Here is a 19,084-nt window from a genome sequence, read left to right as displayed (position 1 = left end):
TGTAATGACATATTACAGCTTCAGTTAATTTCATCAAGAATCAGAAAAAACTCTTTATATTGCTATTTTGCACACTTTCAAATTTTTTATATAAAGCAAGTGTCTTGTTCGTTTTACACATTCTAGTCTCGGCTCTGAAAACTTCAGTTGTATAACTTTGAATAAACTGATCATTTCAAACTTACCTTAAAATGATATTTCTCTGTTAAAGCATCCACGCTATCTTTATTAACAATCTCACTATATACATGTGACTTCCGTAATCTTTCCAGGTTAAAGAGCACCATTCCACTATTATAGCCAGGATATCCACCTTTATGTCGCGGTTCGCCAAACATCGTTCTCGGATGTTTATTGCGATATAAGTACAAAACATGTCGGTAAACTGGAGTGAGCTCTGGAGCCAAGCCAAACAAAGCTTTTTTTCCAAACTTATTAAATTCTTCAAACAGATCCTTAACGTCTTTACGAAATTTCGTGTCTGCGTCAAACATTACGGCGAATCGTTGGTGGCTGGGAGCGATTCTGTGCAAGCCCAGTGAAATAAAGAATAATACATCCGAATAATATGTTCCTGGTTTGCTACTAAAGTGTGGCGACATGACCGATATAATATCTTCCAATTCTGCAGCTAATTTGTGTACATTGTAATAAAATACCTAAGAATAAATAAAGAAAGCATAATGTAAAAAATGTCGATATTTGTGACTAAAGGGGCAAGTGAAAAATTCATAATTAGCGATAGTTTTGATCCATTTAATTCAAAAATGTTTTAAAAATATAATACCCAGAAATAACTTATAAATTGAAGGAAGAAATGTAAATCCATAATCTTGGAAGCAGTCATTTTTTAACGATTTTGATATTTCATAATTTCACAAGAGTTAAAAGATACATTTTTTGTATTTAAATTGCTAAATTAAATGGTACTAATTTGCATTCAATCTTGACCAAATGCAGAAAAGTCTCTCAGATTTTTAAAACCTATGTATTTATAGAGTGTTTCAACATTTGAAATCATTCTTATTTATTATTATTGAGAATTTTATATTCAGCGCGCTTCATATTATATTCGTAACACGCGATACTAGAAGATTCTTTCTCTTTTATTATTCTAAGTTGGCAATACTGTCGCGCTTGCGGGTTACAGACGTGTGTGTGTCCCGCCGTTCAAGCGTGGCGTACTCGTTCTTTTGTTGCACCTTTATATATACACACACTCGTCATATTTTGTACCACTACTACTCTTAATTGTTATTGTAATAATAAACTATTTGTTTGTGTACGCCAGTACGTAAATATATATTATTACTATCCATTCCGCTGGTGACACCACGAAACATAACCTCAACAGGTTATGGGCCCAGGCCCTGTGGGATAGTAATAACAAAGAAAAACGTACGTTGTTTTATTATTGTTGTTGACACAAAAAAAAAAATTATACATCACGTCAACATGAGTGAAGTAGTGGATCTGAAGAACATTTCCAAGTTCAACGGCCAGAACTTTCAAGCATGGAAGTTTCAAATGAAGGCGATTTTAATCGCAAACGATATCTTGGGAATCGTCGATGGAACGGAACCGAAGCCAGAGCAAACGGATCAAGCTGCCATCAAATCATGGGTAAGACGCGATGCAAAAGCAATGTTCATACTATCGTCATCCATGGAGAGTGCGCAGCTAGAGTACCTGATAACATGTGAGTCATCAAAGGATATGTGGTCAAAGCTCAGTTCCATACACGAGCAACGCAGTGAGTCAAACAAACTAATTCTTATGACAAAGTTCCATGACTATAAAATGTCACCAAGCGATTCAGTTGCACAGCATATCGCTAATGTAGAAAACATGGCTAGTAAGTTAAATGATCTTGGTGAAAAATTATCAGAAGTTACAATAATGGCAAAAATTTTAGGAAGTTTACCATCTAAATTCAATGCCTTGATCACCGCATGGGACAGCGTTGACTCAGACAAGCAAAAATTAGAAACGTTGACAGCAAGACTCATAAAAGAAGAAGGAAGAATGACAGCAGCAGATGAAACAGCCAGTGCACTAGCAGCAGTAAACATTAGCAAGTCACAACACAAGACGTCGCAAGAAAGAAAGAATCAAGACGCAAAGAAGCAAGTAGAATGTTTTTATTGTCACAAAAAGGGGCACGTTATTAATATTGCCGCAAAAAGAAAAAGGAATCCATCGAAGACAAATCCAAGAGCAATGGAAATAATTCTACAAATGTCAGTGCTTTTTCAGCAGAAGTAAGGTCATCAGCTGAAGATCTTGAAGTCAATTCTAAGTACAAATGGTATTCTGACAGCGGTGCCACGAAACACATGTCACCGAATAAATCATGGTTTCATAATTTAATACCAGTCAGTAATGAATATGTCAAGATTGGAGATGGAACCCCCTGCGAAGTCAAAGGAAAAGGAACCATTTACATTAAAAGGAAAGTAAAAGATGAATGGCTCGATGGAAAGTTAGAAGAAGTCTTATACGTTCCCAAATTAAGCAAAAGTTTATTTTCAGTGGGAGCATGTGTTCAGAAGGACTACACCATTACTTTTGCATCTGACTCCATGGAAATAAAGAAGAAAAATACATCAATGATAGTTGGAACCAAAGAACACAATAACTTGTTCAGAATGTTAATCCAAGTCGTCCAGAATCAAGAGGCGAACCTTACAACCACATCAAGCCTTCAGGTTATGCACGAACGTCTAGGTCACATCAGCCTGAAATCAATACGTGAAATGAACAAACAAGGTCTGATTCATGTAGATAACATTCCAGCAAAAGTTGAATTCGTATGCGAGGCATGCCAATATGGCAAACAGCATCGACTTCCCTTCAACAAAATCAGCACACCAAGGAATGCCAAGCCAGGTGAATTTATCCATACCGATGTTGGCGGTCCTATGGAACAGGAATCAATCGGCGGCTCAAAATTTTATGTGAACTTCATTGATGATGCGTCTGGTTATAGAAAAGTATACTTCATGAGACACAAATCCGATGTTTTTGAGAAACTCAAGGAATACCATGCTCTAGTTCAAACAAGTTCCAGCGTTCAATAAAAGTAATGAGGATGGACAACGGAACGGAATACATAAACGAGAACATGAAGCGATTTTTCATAACACATGGAATCGAGGTAGAAAGGACGTCTCCCTATACACCAGAACAAAATGGGAAATCCGAAAGAGACAACAGAACGCTCATCGAAAGTGCAAGGTCAATGATATATGCGAAGAATCTTCCACTAGCTTATGGGCCGAAGCCGTCAGCACTGCCGCATATATTCACAATCGGACACCAGCAAGCAAAAACAAAGGCACGACTCCATTTGAGATTTGGAATGGATATAAACCAGATTTGACACATCTGAGAATCTTTGGCTCTGAAGTTTTTGTACACATACCAAAACAACAAAGAAAGAAATGGGACAAAAAGTCAAGAAAATTGGTATTCGTGGGATACAACGATGAATCTTCCAATTATCGAGTCTACGATCCAAGAACTAACAAGATAACGGTATCCAGAGATGTGACTTTCACTGAAAGGGCTAACTATCAAGTCACATATACTGAAGAGGAAATAACTCTCCCCTTAAACGATGTCATGCAAGAAAACACCGATCAACATTCCGAAGATGACAACGTCAAAGAAACCGACAAGGACAAGGAAGTTCATGCAAAGCTCGAAAATGATGAGAATGACAAAGGCAAGTCAGACATGAAATTAAATACCAGTAAACGTGAATTGAGAGACAGGGCTTCTGTTAAGAAACCTGACAGATACGAAGCAAACCTAGCAGAATGGAGCGAACCTCAAACATATGAAGAGGCAATCTCAAGTCAAGAAGCTGAAAAATGGAAACAAGCTATACAAGAGGAATTAGAAGCTCATCAAAGAATCGAACATGGACAATGGAACATCTACCACAAGGAAGAAAACGATTGGCTATAAGTGGGTTTTTAAAATAAAAAATCCTCCGACAAAAATCCTAGATACAAGGCTCGCCTTTGCGCCAAAGGCTTCTCGCAGAAACCAGGGGTAGATTACGAAGAGATTTACGCCCCTGTAATCCGTTATGAGTCAATTCGGACGCTCTTGGGCATCGCAGCAGATCGAGATCTGGAGATGACACAATTCGACATCAAAACTGCGTTCCTACATGGTGAGCTGAACGAATCCATTTATATGGATGTACCTCTAGGTGTCGAAACAAAGCAGGGTAAGGTATGTAAATTAATGAAATCTTTGTATGGGCTTAAGCAAGCCTCTCGTCAATGGAATTCGAAATTTGATGAATTTTTAAAATCTTTTAATTTTACTCAAAGTACAGCCGATCCCTGTGTTTACAAAGGTATATTGACAATGTTAGTGTATTCTTAGGCCTCTATGTAGACGACGGTTTAGTATTAGCGGAAACAATGGAGGCGCTTAACAAAGTTCTTGCAGTACTCAGAAATTACTTTGAAATTACAGTAGGGCATCCAAGTTCATTTGTAGGCATACAAATAAGTCGTGATCGCCAAAACCATTCGATCTTCATTCACCAAGAAAACTATATAGAGCGTATTCTTGAGATTTTTAAAATGAAGGAAGCGAAATCTGTTAGCGTACCTGCAGATATAAACTCGATTAAGACATTAATGGAAAATAATTCTACTAATAACATTGATGTACCTTATCGTAGAGCGATAGGATGTCTCACATTCCTTTCACAAGTAACGCGTCCTGATATATCATATATTGTCAACTTTCTGAGTCGATATTTAACATGTTACACAGATCATCATTGGCGAGCTGTAAAAAGAGTAATTAGATATCTCGCAGGAACTCGGAAAACTGGCATTGTATACAAACGTAATGATAATGCATAGCTTTAACAGGATATTCAGACGCAGATTATGCCGGTGACATTAACACTATACGATCAACGAGTGGATATATATTTACGATCTCTGGTGGACCTGGTCCTGGGCATCACAACGTCAAAGATGGTATCACTAAGCACAACGGAGGCTGAGTATGTAGCAGCAAACTCAGCCACGAAAGAACTCGTGTGGCTTAGGCGATTGATCATTGATCTCGAATATCAATGTGATAACCAACGACCTTATACGTCGATAATCAAAGCACTATAAAGCTCAAAAAGAATCCGGAATTTCATCAGAAGGCAAGCACATTGATATTCTATTTATTTTATAAGAGAAAAATATGCCGATGGAACTCTCAATATAGAGTATTCGATCATCAAAGAAGGAATTTGCGGATTTATTAAAAATTTCTTCTGTGACAAGAATTTTCGAATAAAATTGCCTTTGAATTAAGATAGTATAACTCTATGAAATATGAAATTATTTGGAAAAAAGAATGGTACACTATTGAGAATTTTATATTCAGCGCGCTTCATATTATATTCGTAACACGCGATACTAGAAGATTCTTTCTCTTTTATTATTCTAAGTTGGCAATACTGTCGCGCTTGCGGGTTACAGATGTGTGTGTGTCCCGCCGTTCAAGCGTGGCGTACTGGTTCTTTTGTTGCACCTTTATTATACACACACACTCGTCATATTTTGTACCACTACTACTCTTAATTGTTATTGTAATAATAAACTATTTGTTTGTGTACGCCAGTACGTAAATATATATTATTACTATCCATTCCGCTGGTGACACCACGAAACATAACCTCAACATACACACACACACACGCGCGCACAAAAGAAATTCATTCGAGAGTTTATTCTCATCAGTAAAATAATTATTTCACATAAATCAATACGCGCTGTATTTCTCTACAGTTAAAACATAATAAAAAAATAATAATCATAATAAAAAAGTAATAATCTAAATAAAATTTTAAAAATTCTTTCGAAATAATCATGTGTGATTCAGGATAACATTATTTCGGATATAAAGAATTTTGCTCTCGCAGTTATGCAGAGCTATTCCAAAATAGCATGAAAACAATAAGACGCGCACAACTACCGAATGAGCCAGAAAGCGAGGATGTTTTCGCACAACCACGTGCAGTCAGTAGTGGATTAAGATTCTTCAAGTTCTCCTGGCTTTCTGGCTTTATTTCCTTAGTATTAAAACTAGAAAAAAAATCATAAAAATATAGTTTAAAAATTACTTCCGAGTGATATTAAAAATTCACTTTAAAATATTCTATTAAATCTTTAAGTGTTTAGTAATTATTATATAATTAATCAAAAAATTTTTTAAGAAAAAATTTATTAGTGTGCAAAAAGAATATTGTAATTGTAAAACTATATATTGTAAAAATTATAAGATATTCATAGTCCAATATAAAATAGATAAAATCAGCCTTCAAGCAAAATATCGAAAATAATTTAATAGTAGAAATTTTTTAATTCAATATATGTACAACAATTATTATCATTATTTGTACAAATACACAACGCAGTGAGGTTAATAATTAACTAGGTATAATAAGATGTTTCCGGAAAATCAGCAACACATATACACGCAAATAGTATTATAAATGTCACTACATTATTAAACCGAACAGGAATTACTTTGAAGTTTAATTCACAGTGCAAAGACTTTAGATAGTCAGCTTACTGTCCCCATAATACGATACTGAGTGCAGTACGCCGAAGATTATTTCTGTGCGACTAAAAACGACTTCGAAGAGTGTAACAGAGAGAAGATAAGTAGTAAAAGAGCAGACTCGAGAAATGACACGGGGGAATGCAGAGAAGAACACTGTGCAACGCCATGCTGGAACGTCGAAGATGCGAAGTACCAGGTGGTACGTTGCTCCTTTTCCTCCTGCTCTTTGATTTTTACTCGTTCCCAGTTAGAGTGGAACGAAGAGAGGCAGGGAGGATTTTCCGTGCTCGAAGCTCGATTCCACCTTTGACTCTTTAAGCTTTTCCCCGTAATATGGCTTGGCCTAGCGCATGATGGCACGATTACATGATTGAAATAAAAAATAATAATAAATTTTATCAAATTTAAACAATTGACGTGTTAACGTTTTCGGTAAAACTGTATCTTTGACTTTGTGTACATGAGAAAATAATCATAAAATAATAATGTAAATTAATCTGCATAATATCAAAAACTTAAAAACTGATTTTTTCTAACCATGTAAAGTATATTTTTGTTATTTAAAAATAATCTTTTAATAAATTTTATTAAAAATCTTTAATTTATTATTAAAACATTTTCAATGCTACGAGACAATAATGAGTGACTTATTTTTGTTGGTAAAACAAATTAATTAAAAATTATTTCAATAGTGAGAAGCACAAAAAATCTTCAAATAAGAGCTTTACTCTTATTACATATTACAACGTATGAGACACGTTATATATATGCGGATGGTAAATATTTTAGCTTTATTAAAATACTTCAACTTTACGGTACGTTTAATGCCATGCGAGTATTGTAGCTCACATTACAAGTGCTATTTTAATTTTACAAAAGTGTTGCGTGAATTGTTTGTTAAGTATTTACATTTCACGAAGCATAATGTGCATTTTAATCATTTTATAAATCCAGAGATATTTTATTAGAGAGTATAAAAATTAAAAGAAAGACCCATATTTTAGAGATAAAACAAGCAGAGCATTAATAATTCAATAAACTGACAATTGCTGTAAAACAATAATTTCCTTTACAATACAAGTGATTTTAATGGCTTTTAAGATCGTATATAATTTGATAAAATTTACGATAATTGTTATCTTTTGATAACAATTGTTTTTTTATGATGTCAAAATATAGCACTATGAAATTACACATATTCTCATGTGATTTAGATTAAATGTCAATTAAAAGCTCCGATAAGCATATTTTCATGATGTATATTTTATGAACCTCATAGTCTGCGTCATTCTTGTGTTCATAAATACTGTATATGTATCAAAAGTAGGCTATGACCTGATTAGGGGAAGGCAATGTAGCGTGTTCGAACGTTACCGTGCGTATAAACCGATTAAAACAAAAAAAACCATTGCAATATGAAAAAGCTTAAAATATTTGAAATATTATAAAATAAAATACAATATGAATGAGAAAGAAAGAGAAACCTTCTTTTTCACCTTTTTTACGTAAAATACTTAAAAGTAAATTTTTACTTATGTTATCAATACAATATTTCAATAATTTCTATAACCACTGCATATTTATTGAAAATAGTCATATGTATTAATAAAACATAAAAGTATTATATTTTTTTCAAACAAATATGATAACTTTATACATTATTTTTTTTAATTATACGTAAGATATAAATTTAAAAAATTATGTAAGACAATTATATAAAATATATTTATATACGTTATATAAGAAGTATTAAAATAGCAATTATATACTATAATTTGCATGCCATAGAATTAATAAAAACATACAAAGCTTTTCTATAAAGGTTAGATATGTCCAATTACGGATATATCCAAAACGGTGATGAAATATTCTAGTTACTCTCTTTCACAAATATTGAAACGAGGTTCAGAATGATTTATTGAGTAAACTTTGGCGAGAACAATTTTGAAAAATAAATTCGTATTCAACATAGGAGCGTACGTCGAATAATCTTTCTCCTAATAATAACTTCCGACGCCGTCGGATGATATGGGTTTTCTGATCACAACGCGAAAGTATTTTTCTTCCTTGAGAGAAGGAACTTAATCATGTCGGATGCGAGAACACTGTATGAAACTGTTGGAGTGCTTTCGGGATGCCAGCCGTGTGGCAAATAATTTTCAGAATAATAAAGAGTTACAGCGACACTGTAATGTAACTTTTCACAAAATGATGATAATACGTGAGATAGTTCCTTCCTTAAGAGCGAGTGCCTCTCCATATGGTCACGCAAACGCATAATGAAAATTAAGTGATTTCTCTATGTTATATCTTTCGTATTGTACAATATTTTGTATTTATTATTTAAAAAATCCCAAGTGCTATTAGATTTTTTAAACTAAAAAGAAAAATGGTAAAAGTCCGTCATTCTATTATCTCATTCCAATAATTCTTAAAATTTTGCACAGAGATAAATAAAAAAATGTATTAAACCATTATAAATCTTTCGATTCTTAATATATATCACATACGTATCATTCCATTTTCTCTCCTTCTTTCAGGTAATAATTTACGTTTATGTTATTTTACTTTTTAGATGCTCTTTTTAATGCTTCTCATTACGCAAGGTTATCGATTTTCCATACCATTTCTCGTCGATATCAGAAAACTGATTTTGCAACTAACTAAGCTTGTTTGACTTCCCTTATATGATTTAATTGGATTTGATTGGTTTCATCTTACTTGCAGCAAAATACGATTTGCAGAAATACCACGCTTGTTAAATCAAATCTACATTTCAAAGACGTCTAAAAGAAATAGGACACGCAACGGAATATATAAAAAATTGAAATAAATAAAATTCCAATAGCTGTAACGCCAATAGGCAATATTAATATACGACTCCATGTAATCGATTTCAGATTTATTCTGATAAAGCTACTTGAAAAAGATGCTTCTGATATCGTAACTCGTATTAGAAGATCGATTGGTAGTAACATGACCTATGAACTCATGTGAGCCAGTCGCGACAGAAAGCCGCAGGATAAGATTAATACGATCCCGCCGGAAGTTTTTCGACTTACGGCGCAGGATATTCTGAACGTCCCGATTCGCGCTCCACATCTTTCGCTTCCTTTTCTTTGGCGCTCGCGTGAGGAAAGTTTCTTTTAACCAAATTCGATAAAGTAAATCGCCACTGGCGAGTCCAATAAGGCTGGAAGGAGCAACTGTTTTCGAACAATGACCAAATGTATGGTTCTCAATGCATTGTACTAATACAAATTGTAGCAACAATTGCAGAATACAGGAACAATCGACATAATTGCGACTGCCGTTATAATGGCACAATATCGTCCTATTTATAATATAGTTGTGAGATTTTAATATATAATTTAAAAGAATAATTAAGAAAAATAATTTAGAAAATTAATTATTAAAATTTAAATGAATTCCTGGAAAAATTCTTTCTGGAAGAATTTTGTTTAGTCCGAAGTTCTCACGCGCACAATGTACAAATTACAAATATGTATAAGTTTAGCTTATTTCTAGGGTTTTGTTTATAAAAAAAGTCAAATTATTTCAAGCAAGCTTTATGTATTAAATTATATTTAATAATTTTAAGGCTAAATAGCTCTAAATTATGTTCTAGTTTTCTAAAAATTTACTTATGTTTTTAAAATAAATGTTACACATACACACACACACGCGCGCGCGCGCGTATATTATATTTAAATATTTTCAGTTTACACAGATTTTGCATGCGCAAATCAATAAAACTTTCTGTTAAATCCACTTTTCATTCTACACTTTGGCCATGTAAATATAATTAATAGCATATAATAAGATAAATTTTGCATACTACTAACACAAAGGCAATCTATGGCTTGATGTTCAACATATTGAGTGCGAAATACGAGTTGTATATTTATCGGAGAATTTATCACCGTTTGCGAATGGGAAGTACGGTGATCGAACTGGTGCAAAAGTTATTGCACCACGAAAGTCATCGATGTGCATCAACGGTGATATCCGTTGATTTATACCGACTGCAGAATGTAGTTTTTTGGCAACAACAGAAATAGGTTACACGGCGAATAATGCCGCTTCGCGGATGATATCGGTAGGAAAACAAATAAACTGTAGCGACACGCATTTACGAATTATGGATGCCGAGCGTCGCACCACCGATCCATGGTTCATTAATCTCGGTTGTCAACAATTTCACGATCTATTAGCCTACGTCAACCGGACCTTTCTAAATGACTGTTGCATCCGCCAGCTTATTTTTCACGTTCCATTATTCAGTAATGACGTATAGAGACATGTATCGTGAATGTAATAATATTGGTCAACATGTTAGATGACATTTACATGAATTGTGGCGTGCCACAGTAAAGGCATTTCGTCATTGTTACACTCTCGTCACAGTTCACACATAATTGCCATCGCAATATCACAACAAATCTTGCATCCAACAATTCGTTGTACATTCTCTAATAATCACAAAAAACGCTAATCTAGAGATCAGATAAAATATTTTAGTTAACACATAGAATATAAATATACATTAGCTGTAATAATAACTGTGTTCCTTACGTGTGTTTGCCTAATGCATTAATTATATTTTGACCTTCTTATTAGATGCAATCAAAATTAGAAAACTGATTAAGAGAATCGCATTCTTGAACGTTCTCAACTTAACGCTAAAACGACAAAAGCAACTTTTAAATACTTTATAATTAATGGGAAAACCTGTTTTATATAAACTTTTAATCAATATTAACGACGCAAAAGATGAAAAACTCAAAGTTCTAGTTCAGAAGCAAACTTTTAACTTTTTTTATACATATTATTTGAAAAATTATATAATACTTTCAATACACCGATCAAAAACTCCTAACTTTTGCAATATTAAAACACACCGTGACAAGTAAATTCAAAAAATTTAATTTAATATTCGCAACACGCACACCAAAATCTTGCACGTTGGTAAGCAAATATTATTTCTCCATTCGCTGACGCTGACATTACGAGGATTCTAATGGCCAGAATAAAAACATCGTGGTGAGCATGTAACATAGCAAAACCAGTAAGAACGAGGAATTTGATAAATGGAAAATATAATCCCAAGTGCATACCGTGGACGAAGTACATCCGTGAGAGTTACTTCTGTGAGTACAATGAATTCATCAACGATAGCTTTCTCAGTCTTTCGTGACTTGCAAATAACAAGAAGGAATGTAAAAGGAGGAATAACCTTATTCATACTTTTAGTAATAAATATTCTGAACACCGGCATCTTCATAACTAAATAAAACACTTGCGGTTTGGATATTAAAATATCTCTCAAATTTGCAAAAATTATGCTTCAAAAACATGTGAGCGAGCATGTATAATTTTTTCTCAATTTTCTGCTGAAACTTTCCAGCGTACGTATTTTCTACATCGTTAAATTGAAATTAAAACTGATGAGGTAAAACATAAAAAATAAAAGTAGACACATAGAGAACGAGATTATAGATTGTCGACAAGGCACCTCATTAATCTCTTCGCAATATTCGCAATTGTTAAAAAATCACCTGTTCGCAAATTTAACGATGCATTTTTAATCCCGTTTGCCTGAGGAACAAAAAATTTATCCCAACGAGACAAAACTGTTTTATTTGCACTCACATGTGCTTGCACTTGCGAATAGACGCGTGAATAAAAACGGCGTGCAATTCTACCTTTTTGTTTCATTTGTGAATTGTCATCCGCGTGACACGTGACACCAATACAAATTTAATTGGCGCCACAAAGAAAAAAGCCGGTCACAGAGTTGCGGAAAACACATTGGGGAAGCCAGAAACGTATGTATGTAGCACAGGGAAAAGATACTTGCACGAATGATGCGACGCGTTGAAAACAATGGCGCCCAGAAACGAATGTTTCCCTCCTGACCAACAGATAATGGGAAAAGCCAAATCCGCGGAGACGCCGTGGCGTCACTGCAAACCGTTCGAAACGTTTGTTGGAACGTTTGTTGAAACATTCTCGTTCTATATGCGCGTGCTTTCACAAAACTCTACTCGAAATATCTTATTATACTTTAATGTCTTAATTATACATATATCAATATCCTCTCTTTTCATTTACATTTTATATTTTCTCATTAAAATTACTTTTTTTTTAAGTCAAATATTATCCGGCTCGTAAATTATATAAGGCTTTACTTACAAGATTTACACGGATGTTTATGTAAGACAATTTGCTCACTCTTTCAATTTCTACTTTAATAAAAATTGGATTTTTCTCTAAAATTCTCCAATGAACATTTCCAATGAGAAATTCTTATCAAAATTACATTTCTTTCCCTTATGTTTCCGCGGAGAAATTAGTAAAAAGATGGATTCGTTGACAATGATAGATAACGTCAAAAATGTATTGTCTTCAAATGCGCACTGAACAATTTCATAATCTTCATAATCCTTTATCCCTCGCAAAGCTCGATTTTAAAGCTCAGTATTTAAATTCCGGATTGAACTAAATAACGACGTGCGTGCGCGCGATTCGTTCCACCGGAAGTAGGAAACGATCGACCATAAATACCCATTGACCATCAGCAGCGTGCCGTCTATCGACTGGACCCGGACGTATCGATAATCGAACATGAAAGCCATGTGATGACAAATGCCTTTATCAGAGACGGCTGCTGCGCGTTGCAGCTCGACAATACTGTAAATAATTCGCGGGCCATGATTCGAGCCACGTATTGTCCTGTCTGTGTTACAATATTAGTGATCCTTAGTGAAGACCGAGGAAATTAGTGTGACGTTCAATCCAGTGAATTCCTTCTAGACGTAATAATTAATGCATGGCGAATCAATACGTTGTCACGCGCCTTATCGAGGCTTTCCAAGAACATGCTAATGGAACAGCAACGGTGCAACACAATAATGTATACACACTGTACGTGCTATTCAGGAAGCAAGATATTAGGCATTATTTAATACAAAATCTATCGTTGCTAAGAATTTCGTTCAATCGAATCTCGAGAATTTGTCATTAATTATTTATCTGATCTTGTACTATTTCCAATAAATAAACGAGAAAATTTTAATCATTAATACCTTAAAAATTTTACCTTTCTCCGGAATAATACTAAAAAATATTAATATAGAGTATAATATCCCACGCTATATTTATATTTTTACATATCACAAAATCTATACATAAAAAATGTAGCTAAAGCTAGCAGCCAAAGGCAGCAGCCAAACGCCGAGCAGCCAGAGCCAAACGTCATATAGGCGTTTCCAGGGGACACCATTCAATCAAACGTTAAAAATTCCCTGGTTATGAGATTTTCATTCGCAATCGTTATTAATTGTTTAGTGGTTTTTTAAATTGTTAATTACGTTAGTCAAATAAATACAAGGAACGTTGTCTTCAAATTTCTACGAAAATATTTTTTGAAGTCTAGAACGACTTAATTAATCGTATATGAGAAATTTTTATGAAAATGCATTTTTGCAAAACATAGTTGATTACCAGAATAATGCAGCGATTTTTTTTTTTTAAGTACATTACCGCTTTTTGCCGCACCCAGAGCCGACGACGTAGCGGTTTCACGGCTTCAAACGATAAAAATTAATTTAAAAAATATTTATAACAATCAGGAAAATGCACGTCCTCTCATGAATGATCGATCAGTCAATTGTACGTTACGGAAAGATATTTCCAGCCAAATTTGAAGGAAATCGTACTTTTGCGTTTAGGCGTGAGGCGCGGAAGACGATAGGAATTAGTTTAAAAAATTTATAACAATTGGTAAATTACAAGTCTTGTCAATTATGTATTATAATGACTAAACTCTATGCAAATTTTTCAAAGTTTGTTAAAAATCTCATAACCAGGAAATTTTTAACGTTTGATTGAATGGTGCCCCCTGACGCTTATGTCACGTTCGGCTCTGGCCGCTCGATGTTTGGCTGCTGCCTTTGGCTGTTAGCTTCAGTTACATACATAAAAATTTAAATATATAATAATAAACAAGAGATTAATATACAAGTTAAATAAAATTAAATACAATACGTTTTATAATTAAAAAATGTACAAATATTTCATATATTGTTATCTCTCCTTCTTTTCTTACCAAAGGAAATAAATATACACAATTGTTACATAATAATAAAAATCAGTTATGTAAATCTCACCAATTTTATACTTTATATTTTTTATATGCAAATTAATCCCTAATTAACGACGTTGTTAAAAAACTAATAAATGATTTTCCCTAAAAAGATTTTATTCGTCGAGTATTCAAATAGCCTACAGTCATTTCTTAATTTTATAATTCTCCAGGGCACCCATCAACGAGGCGCTGTCGAAATCTTACACAGAAATGAAATTTTACGCTGCCATAAGTCCGTCGCGATGGAACTCGATTCGAATCTCGTATCGGCGCGTAAATTTCATTCCCATCGAATTCCGTGCATAGTCGGCGGATCGGTTTCGAAGCGACCGTATTCCAAAATGGCTGCTTGGGTTTCTTGAACTTTTCAAGATATTGGTTACGTTACAAGAATACTAGATCTTTTATAAGCTCACATAAAACCTCGAAATTTCATCTCTTAATGATTCAAATTGAAATAATTCAATGGATTTATTTTATTTTATGAACATAAAATATTTATATATAAAAAAGAGAAATTCTTTTAATCCATTTAAACAAATTATCATAAAATTTTTTAGATTTATTAACCAATATCTTATTAGTTAATAAGAAAAAAATTTTGCAAATCGACTTTCACGGAAATAAGTTATAGAAAATTCGTCGTTTGATATGAAATGGATTAAACTTTAGCATAATTTTAATTTAAAATTTAGCTGACATGAGATATGTAGCAAAATCGAATTTTGGAAAGTTATAACAAATGATATCTTACCAAACGTAAATTTGTATCGATCCTAAAATATCATTCGTCCGTAATACTCTATACATCACTTGATCCATACGACGTAGACAAATGTATCCCAAGTTACGGAAGTACGATACATTTTATTCAAAGTGGACAGTCGGATCTTCTCATTGTGCATTCGAAAGCGCCCATTCGGTCAACAGGCCGTACTTGAGACTCGACATTATTCGCAGACGACAATACCTTTCGCGCCAAAAAAAAAAAAGAGAGATGAAGACACGCTGGGGACAGAGCAGAGGCAAAAGCAAAACGGACTGGCTCATCACGAGATGTAATCTTTCGTAATTAATCGTCATGCGCTCTCGCGCCTTGCGGTTTAACTGACGTAGAAAGAGAGATGAGCGAGGAAGGTAGGAGTGGCCATGTCTGAGTGCCTAAATCCGTTTAATTATCTGGCGTTCTCATTTGATTCCTGCCGGCTGCGCGCTCCTTTCTCTTTGTGCTCCAGCCAGCAGGAGAACGCCAAAGGGGGCCATTTCGGTCTCCGACGTGTACGGCGAGGAGATAGACGCGAGCGTAAATGCGACGATTTGTCTCACTCCTGAAACTTATGAAGCGATCTAGCTTTTAGGAAGATTTTGCAATGCTTCTTCCGCGGAACTTGGTACGGTAGGGATGTTTCTTGTTTCCGGATAAAGCTGCGAGCGTTACGGATATGAAGAAAATGGATGATCCGTCCCATTTATTAACTCTCTGCGCTTCGACCTTTCATAATGGTATTCTGACGTCGATAAATTATTTATACTATCCCGCAAGTGTGTAATTTGAGAAGTGAAGATATATTATTGTATGCTCGATTTTTTTTCCCGAAGTGTCAACAGTGTACAGATATTTCAAGTTAGCTAAATATTTTTGTGTATTTGCACGCGACCTACATTTCAACCAATATGTCTTTTCATTTATTGGTTATTCGAATATGTGTAAAAAATTTATAGAGCACCTCGTATATTACGTTCTTTCAGACACGAATTCTTTTACCAATCTGTTATTGAACTTTCTGTCGAAGCACTCTTTACTCTCAATATAGGTAATTAAAAAACGATTTATTACATCGATAAACGAAATTATATATTCCACATTTAATTTCATACGGAATTTAATGAAATTTTAGTTTATTAAGATTAATATTAAATGTTAAAATATTTAGAATATTAGTTTTAGCATAAAAATAGAATAATTTATAGAAAAATGTGTGTGTGTGTGTGTGACTCTGATGATAAAACATTCTAATAGGTTTTTTTTTATAAAAGAAAGATTAACGCAGAATTAATCGAAATAAGACGAAATGCGGTAAATCATGACATCCTTGCAAAATTACAAACGACGCTGTCTATACTTAAATCGACCTATATACATATATTGTATCGGTAAAATACGCACAGTTTATCTTGACCACATTTTATCCTGACTATATTGAATAATAACCGCATGACAGAGAACAGCAATCTATCATTCGAGGACTTATTCGACCAGTACGTCAAACGTGTACGTCAACATGACACATACACGATGGTGCTATTTCGTGGACTCGTCCGGAATTATTAACGACCACAAACGTGTGCAATCGTGTGCAACAAAGAGACAGCTCAGATGTGAGAAACACTCGACGGTAATCTACTGCACCGGCACCGTCTTCGACTATGGATCAACGACTGACACTCGCGAGGCGCTCTATTAATATTTGCACGCTACACAGCAACACTAGCATTGTGCTCTAAAAGAATACCGCAAAATTTCAAATATCACTTACCACAATCGCATACTTTACGATTCTTCCTTTCGTCTTCCAAATATACATACTCCCCTCAATAAACCAGGTAGAACGATACTCGGGAACCTATACAAAGTATCGAATTCGCAACTGATAAAGCTAAAACATCAAAGAGGTCAATAGTAACGGTGCACGGGTCGCCCTTCCGTCATTTCAAACGACTGCCAGGGCACAGTTTCCATCACTCCACAAGAATCTTTCGATTTCGTTTTCTTTTTCCCTGTCTTCACTCCAATTTTGACGTTACCTCTCAGCTAGGTAACGTTGCGAGCATACACGATGTCACTGCCACACGACGACTCAACCGCATTTTATTTCCGGAATTTTCAAAAGACTCAAGAAGAATTACTTACTTCGAGAGAGAAAGATCTAATAACTGCTATCAATTTCGATGCAAATCAGTAAAAATCAAAATTATACGAAACATGCACGCGAGAGAGCTTCATGTAACATCAACGTAATATTAATTACGATACATTAGTTAAATGTATTATACAATCTGCATAATTTCAATGTTGATGTTTAAGTTAATTGCTAATTAACGATTCGATGAACAAATAATATTAACTATAAAATATTAATTTTCAAACGACAACAGAACTAATGAAGAGAAACTAACAGGGATATACGTATAATTAATCAATTAAATTTCTAACAAGAATTTCAGATTATTCAAACACACGGAAGGCCGCGGCGCATATAAATAGTAGGAATCCATCAACCTCGCTCGACACCGATAAATAAAATCCGACTGCACTATCTGCATTCGATACGCATGAAAATAGTTTATTGATCGCGAGCGTGCTTGCCCATTTCGACAAACACGGCCAAACATCAGAGAAGCTATTTTTTCACGGGAGATGTGAGTCATACAGAATTTTGATGCTGCCCGAGGGTACAGGTGCATAGTAACAGCGAGAAACGCGCACACTATAGCGCGTGTGTACGACGACGGGGGAAAGGGATACGGTGTTGCGAGAATAGCAGCGGGCGAAAATAGACAACGCGCGTTGAAATGCCGAAAGGCGAGGAATAGCTGCAGTCCAGAACACTGACAAAGCTTCAGCTCTCGGGGAGCCGCGGACGATCAACCGCGCGATATTAATGTCCCGCCAAAAAGAGAAGCGGGATGCGGCATCGAGAGAGGGAAAGTTTAACCGCAGCATCTCATTAAATGCGAAGCAAACGCCGAGAATGTTTTCTACGCCAGATTGCACATATGCGTATGGTGCGATCCGCATTACGAACAGTAATTCGTTGATGCACTTTAACGAACATTGTCGTGCGAAGGGAAATCGCGGCTCATGCTCTCTTGTACGTGCAATGTACGAAAAATGCAATTTATCGTGCAACTCGCCTTTCTTCGACACGAAAGCGCGCGCGACATAACTGGTTTTTTCCTCGCATCGGCGATCAAAAGTCTCGTTACTATGAGAGTAATACCGATTAACCAAGTTCGTTGTCTTTTATTTCGGTGCAATATCTTTTTTTCTGTTAACACTCACGTGTTAGTTAAATTATTGAGAGACGCGATATTTGTAACTTTATTCGTCTTTGCGACGCAACTACGACATAGATGTTCGCAGTGCCAATGTGTGCAACAATAATTAATTAAATGTCACATGCTGCTGCTACCTTGCGAATTTCTACGTCCCACAACGCTTTCATAACTTAATTATGTTTCAGTGAGATTTGATTGTGACGTTCACGCAGTCAAGTACGGCTAATGTATTTGTCTCTTGAATTTTAACCATGATTTCTGATACGTAGAGCGAAAATA

The 19,084-nt window shown here is 34.8% G+C and overlaps 2 protein-coding genes across 2 annotated transcripts; one reads left to right on the top strand and one right to left on the bottom strand.

Moving 5' to 3' along the window:
- Positions 1-62: 62 nt before the first annotated feature.
- LOC118644084 (xyloside xylosyltransferase 1-like) lies at positions 63-847 on the bottom strand. Its single transcript, XM_036294388.1, has 2 exons — positions 788-847; positions 63-659 (listed from the first exon to the last, which is right to left on the bottom strand). The coding sequence occupies exons 1-2, from the start codon at positions 845-847 to the stop codon at positions 171-173; spliced, it is 549 nt and encodes a 182-aa protein (XP_036150281.1). The 3' UTR covers positions 63-170.
- A 3,299-nt stretch (positions 848-4,146) lies between these two features.
- On the top strand, positions 4,147-5,156 carry LOC118648130. The gene is made up of 3 exons (XM_036294390.1): positions 4,147-4,245; positions 4,347-4,736; positions 4,902-5,156. The coding sequence occupies exons 1-3, from the start codon at positions 4,147-4,149 to the stop codon at positions 5,154-5,156; spliced, it is 744 nt and encodes a 247-aa protein (XP_036150283.1).
- Positions 5,157-19,084: the final 13,928 nt, after the last annotated feature.

The sequence above is a fragment of the Monomorium pharaonis genome, unplaced genomic scaffold (assembly GCF_013373865.1).
Source record: "Monomorium pharaonis isolate MP-MQ-018 unplaced genomic scaffold, ASM1337386v2 scaffold_201, whole genome shotgun sequence".
NCBI lineage: Eukaryota > Metazoa > Arthropoda > Insecta > Hymenoptera > Formicidae > Monomorium > Monomorium pharaonis.
The sequence above is the reverse complement of the archived record's forward strand: the minus strand, read 5'-3'. Positions and strand labels throughout refer to the sequence as shown.

What these genes read in the sequence shown, in the direction of transcription:
- LOC118644084 (XM_036294388.1), bottom strand. Translation starts at nt 847, where the DNA reads ATGACTGCTTCCAAGATTATGGATTTACATTTCTTCCTTCAATTTATA. An exon ending in AATTTATAAGTTATTTCTGG is followed by an intron (nt 660 to 787) that starts GTATTATATTTT and finishes ATTTATTCTTAG; the next exon opens with GTATTTTATTACAATGTACA.
- LOC118648130 (XM_036294390.1), top strand. Translation starts at nt 4,147, where the DNA reads ATGACACAATTCGACATCAAAACTGCGTTCCTACATGGTGAGCTGAAC. An exon ending in TCGAAACAAAGCAGGGTAAG is followed by an intron (nt 4,246 to 4,346) that starts GTATGTAAATTA and finishes TTTTACTCAAAG; the next exon opens with TACAGCCGATCCCTGTGTTT. An exon ending in GTCTCACATTCCTTTCACAA is followed by an intron (nt 4,737 to 4,901) that starts GTAACGCGTCCT and finishes TAGCTTTAACAG; the next exon opens with GATATTCAGACGCAGATTAT.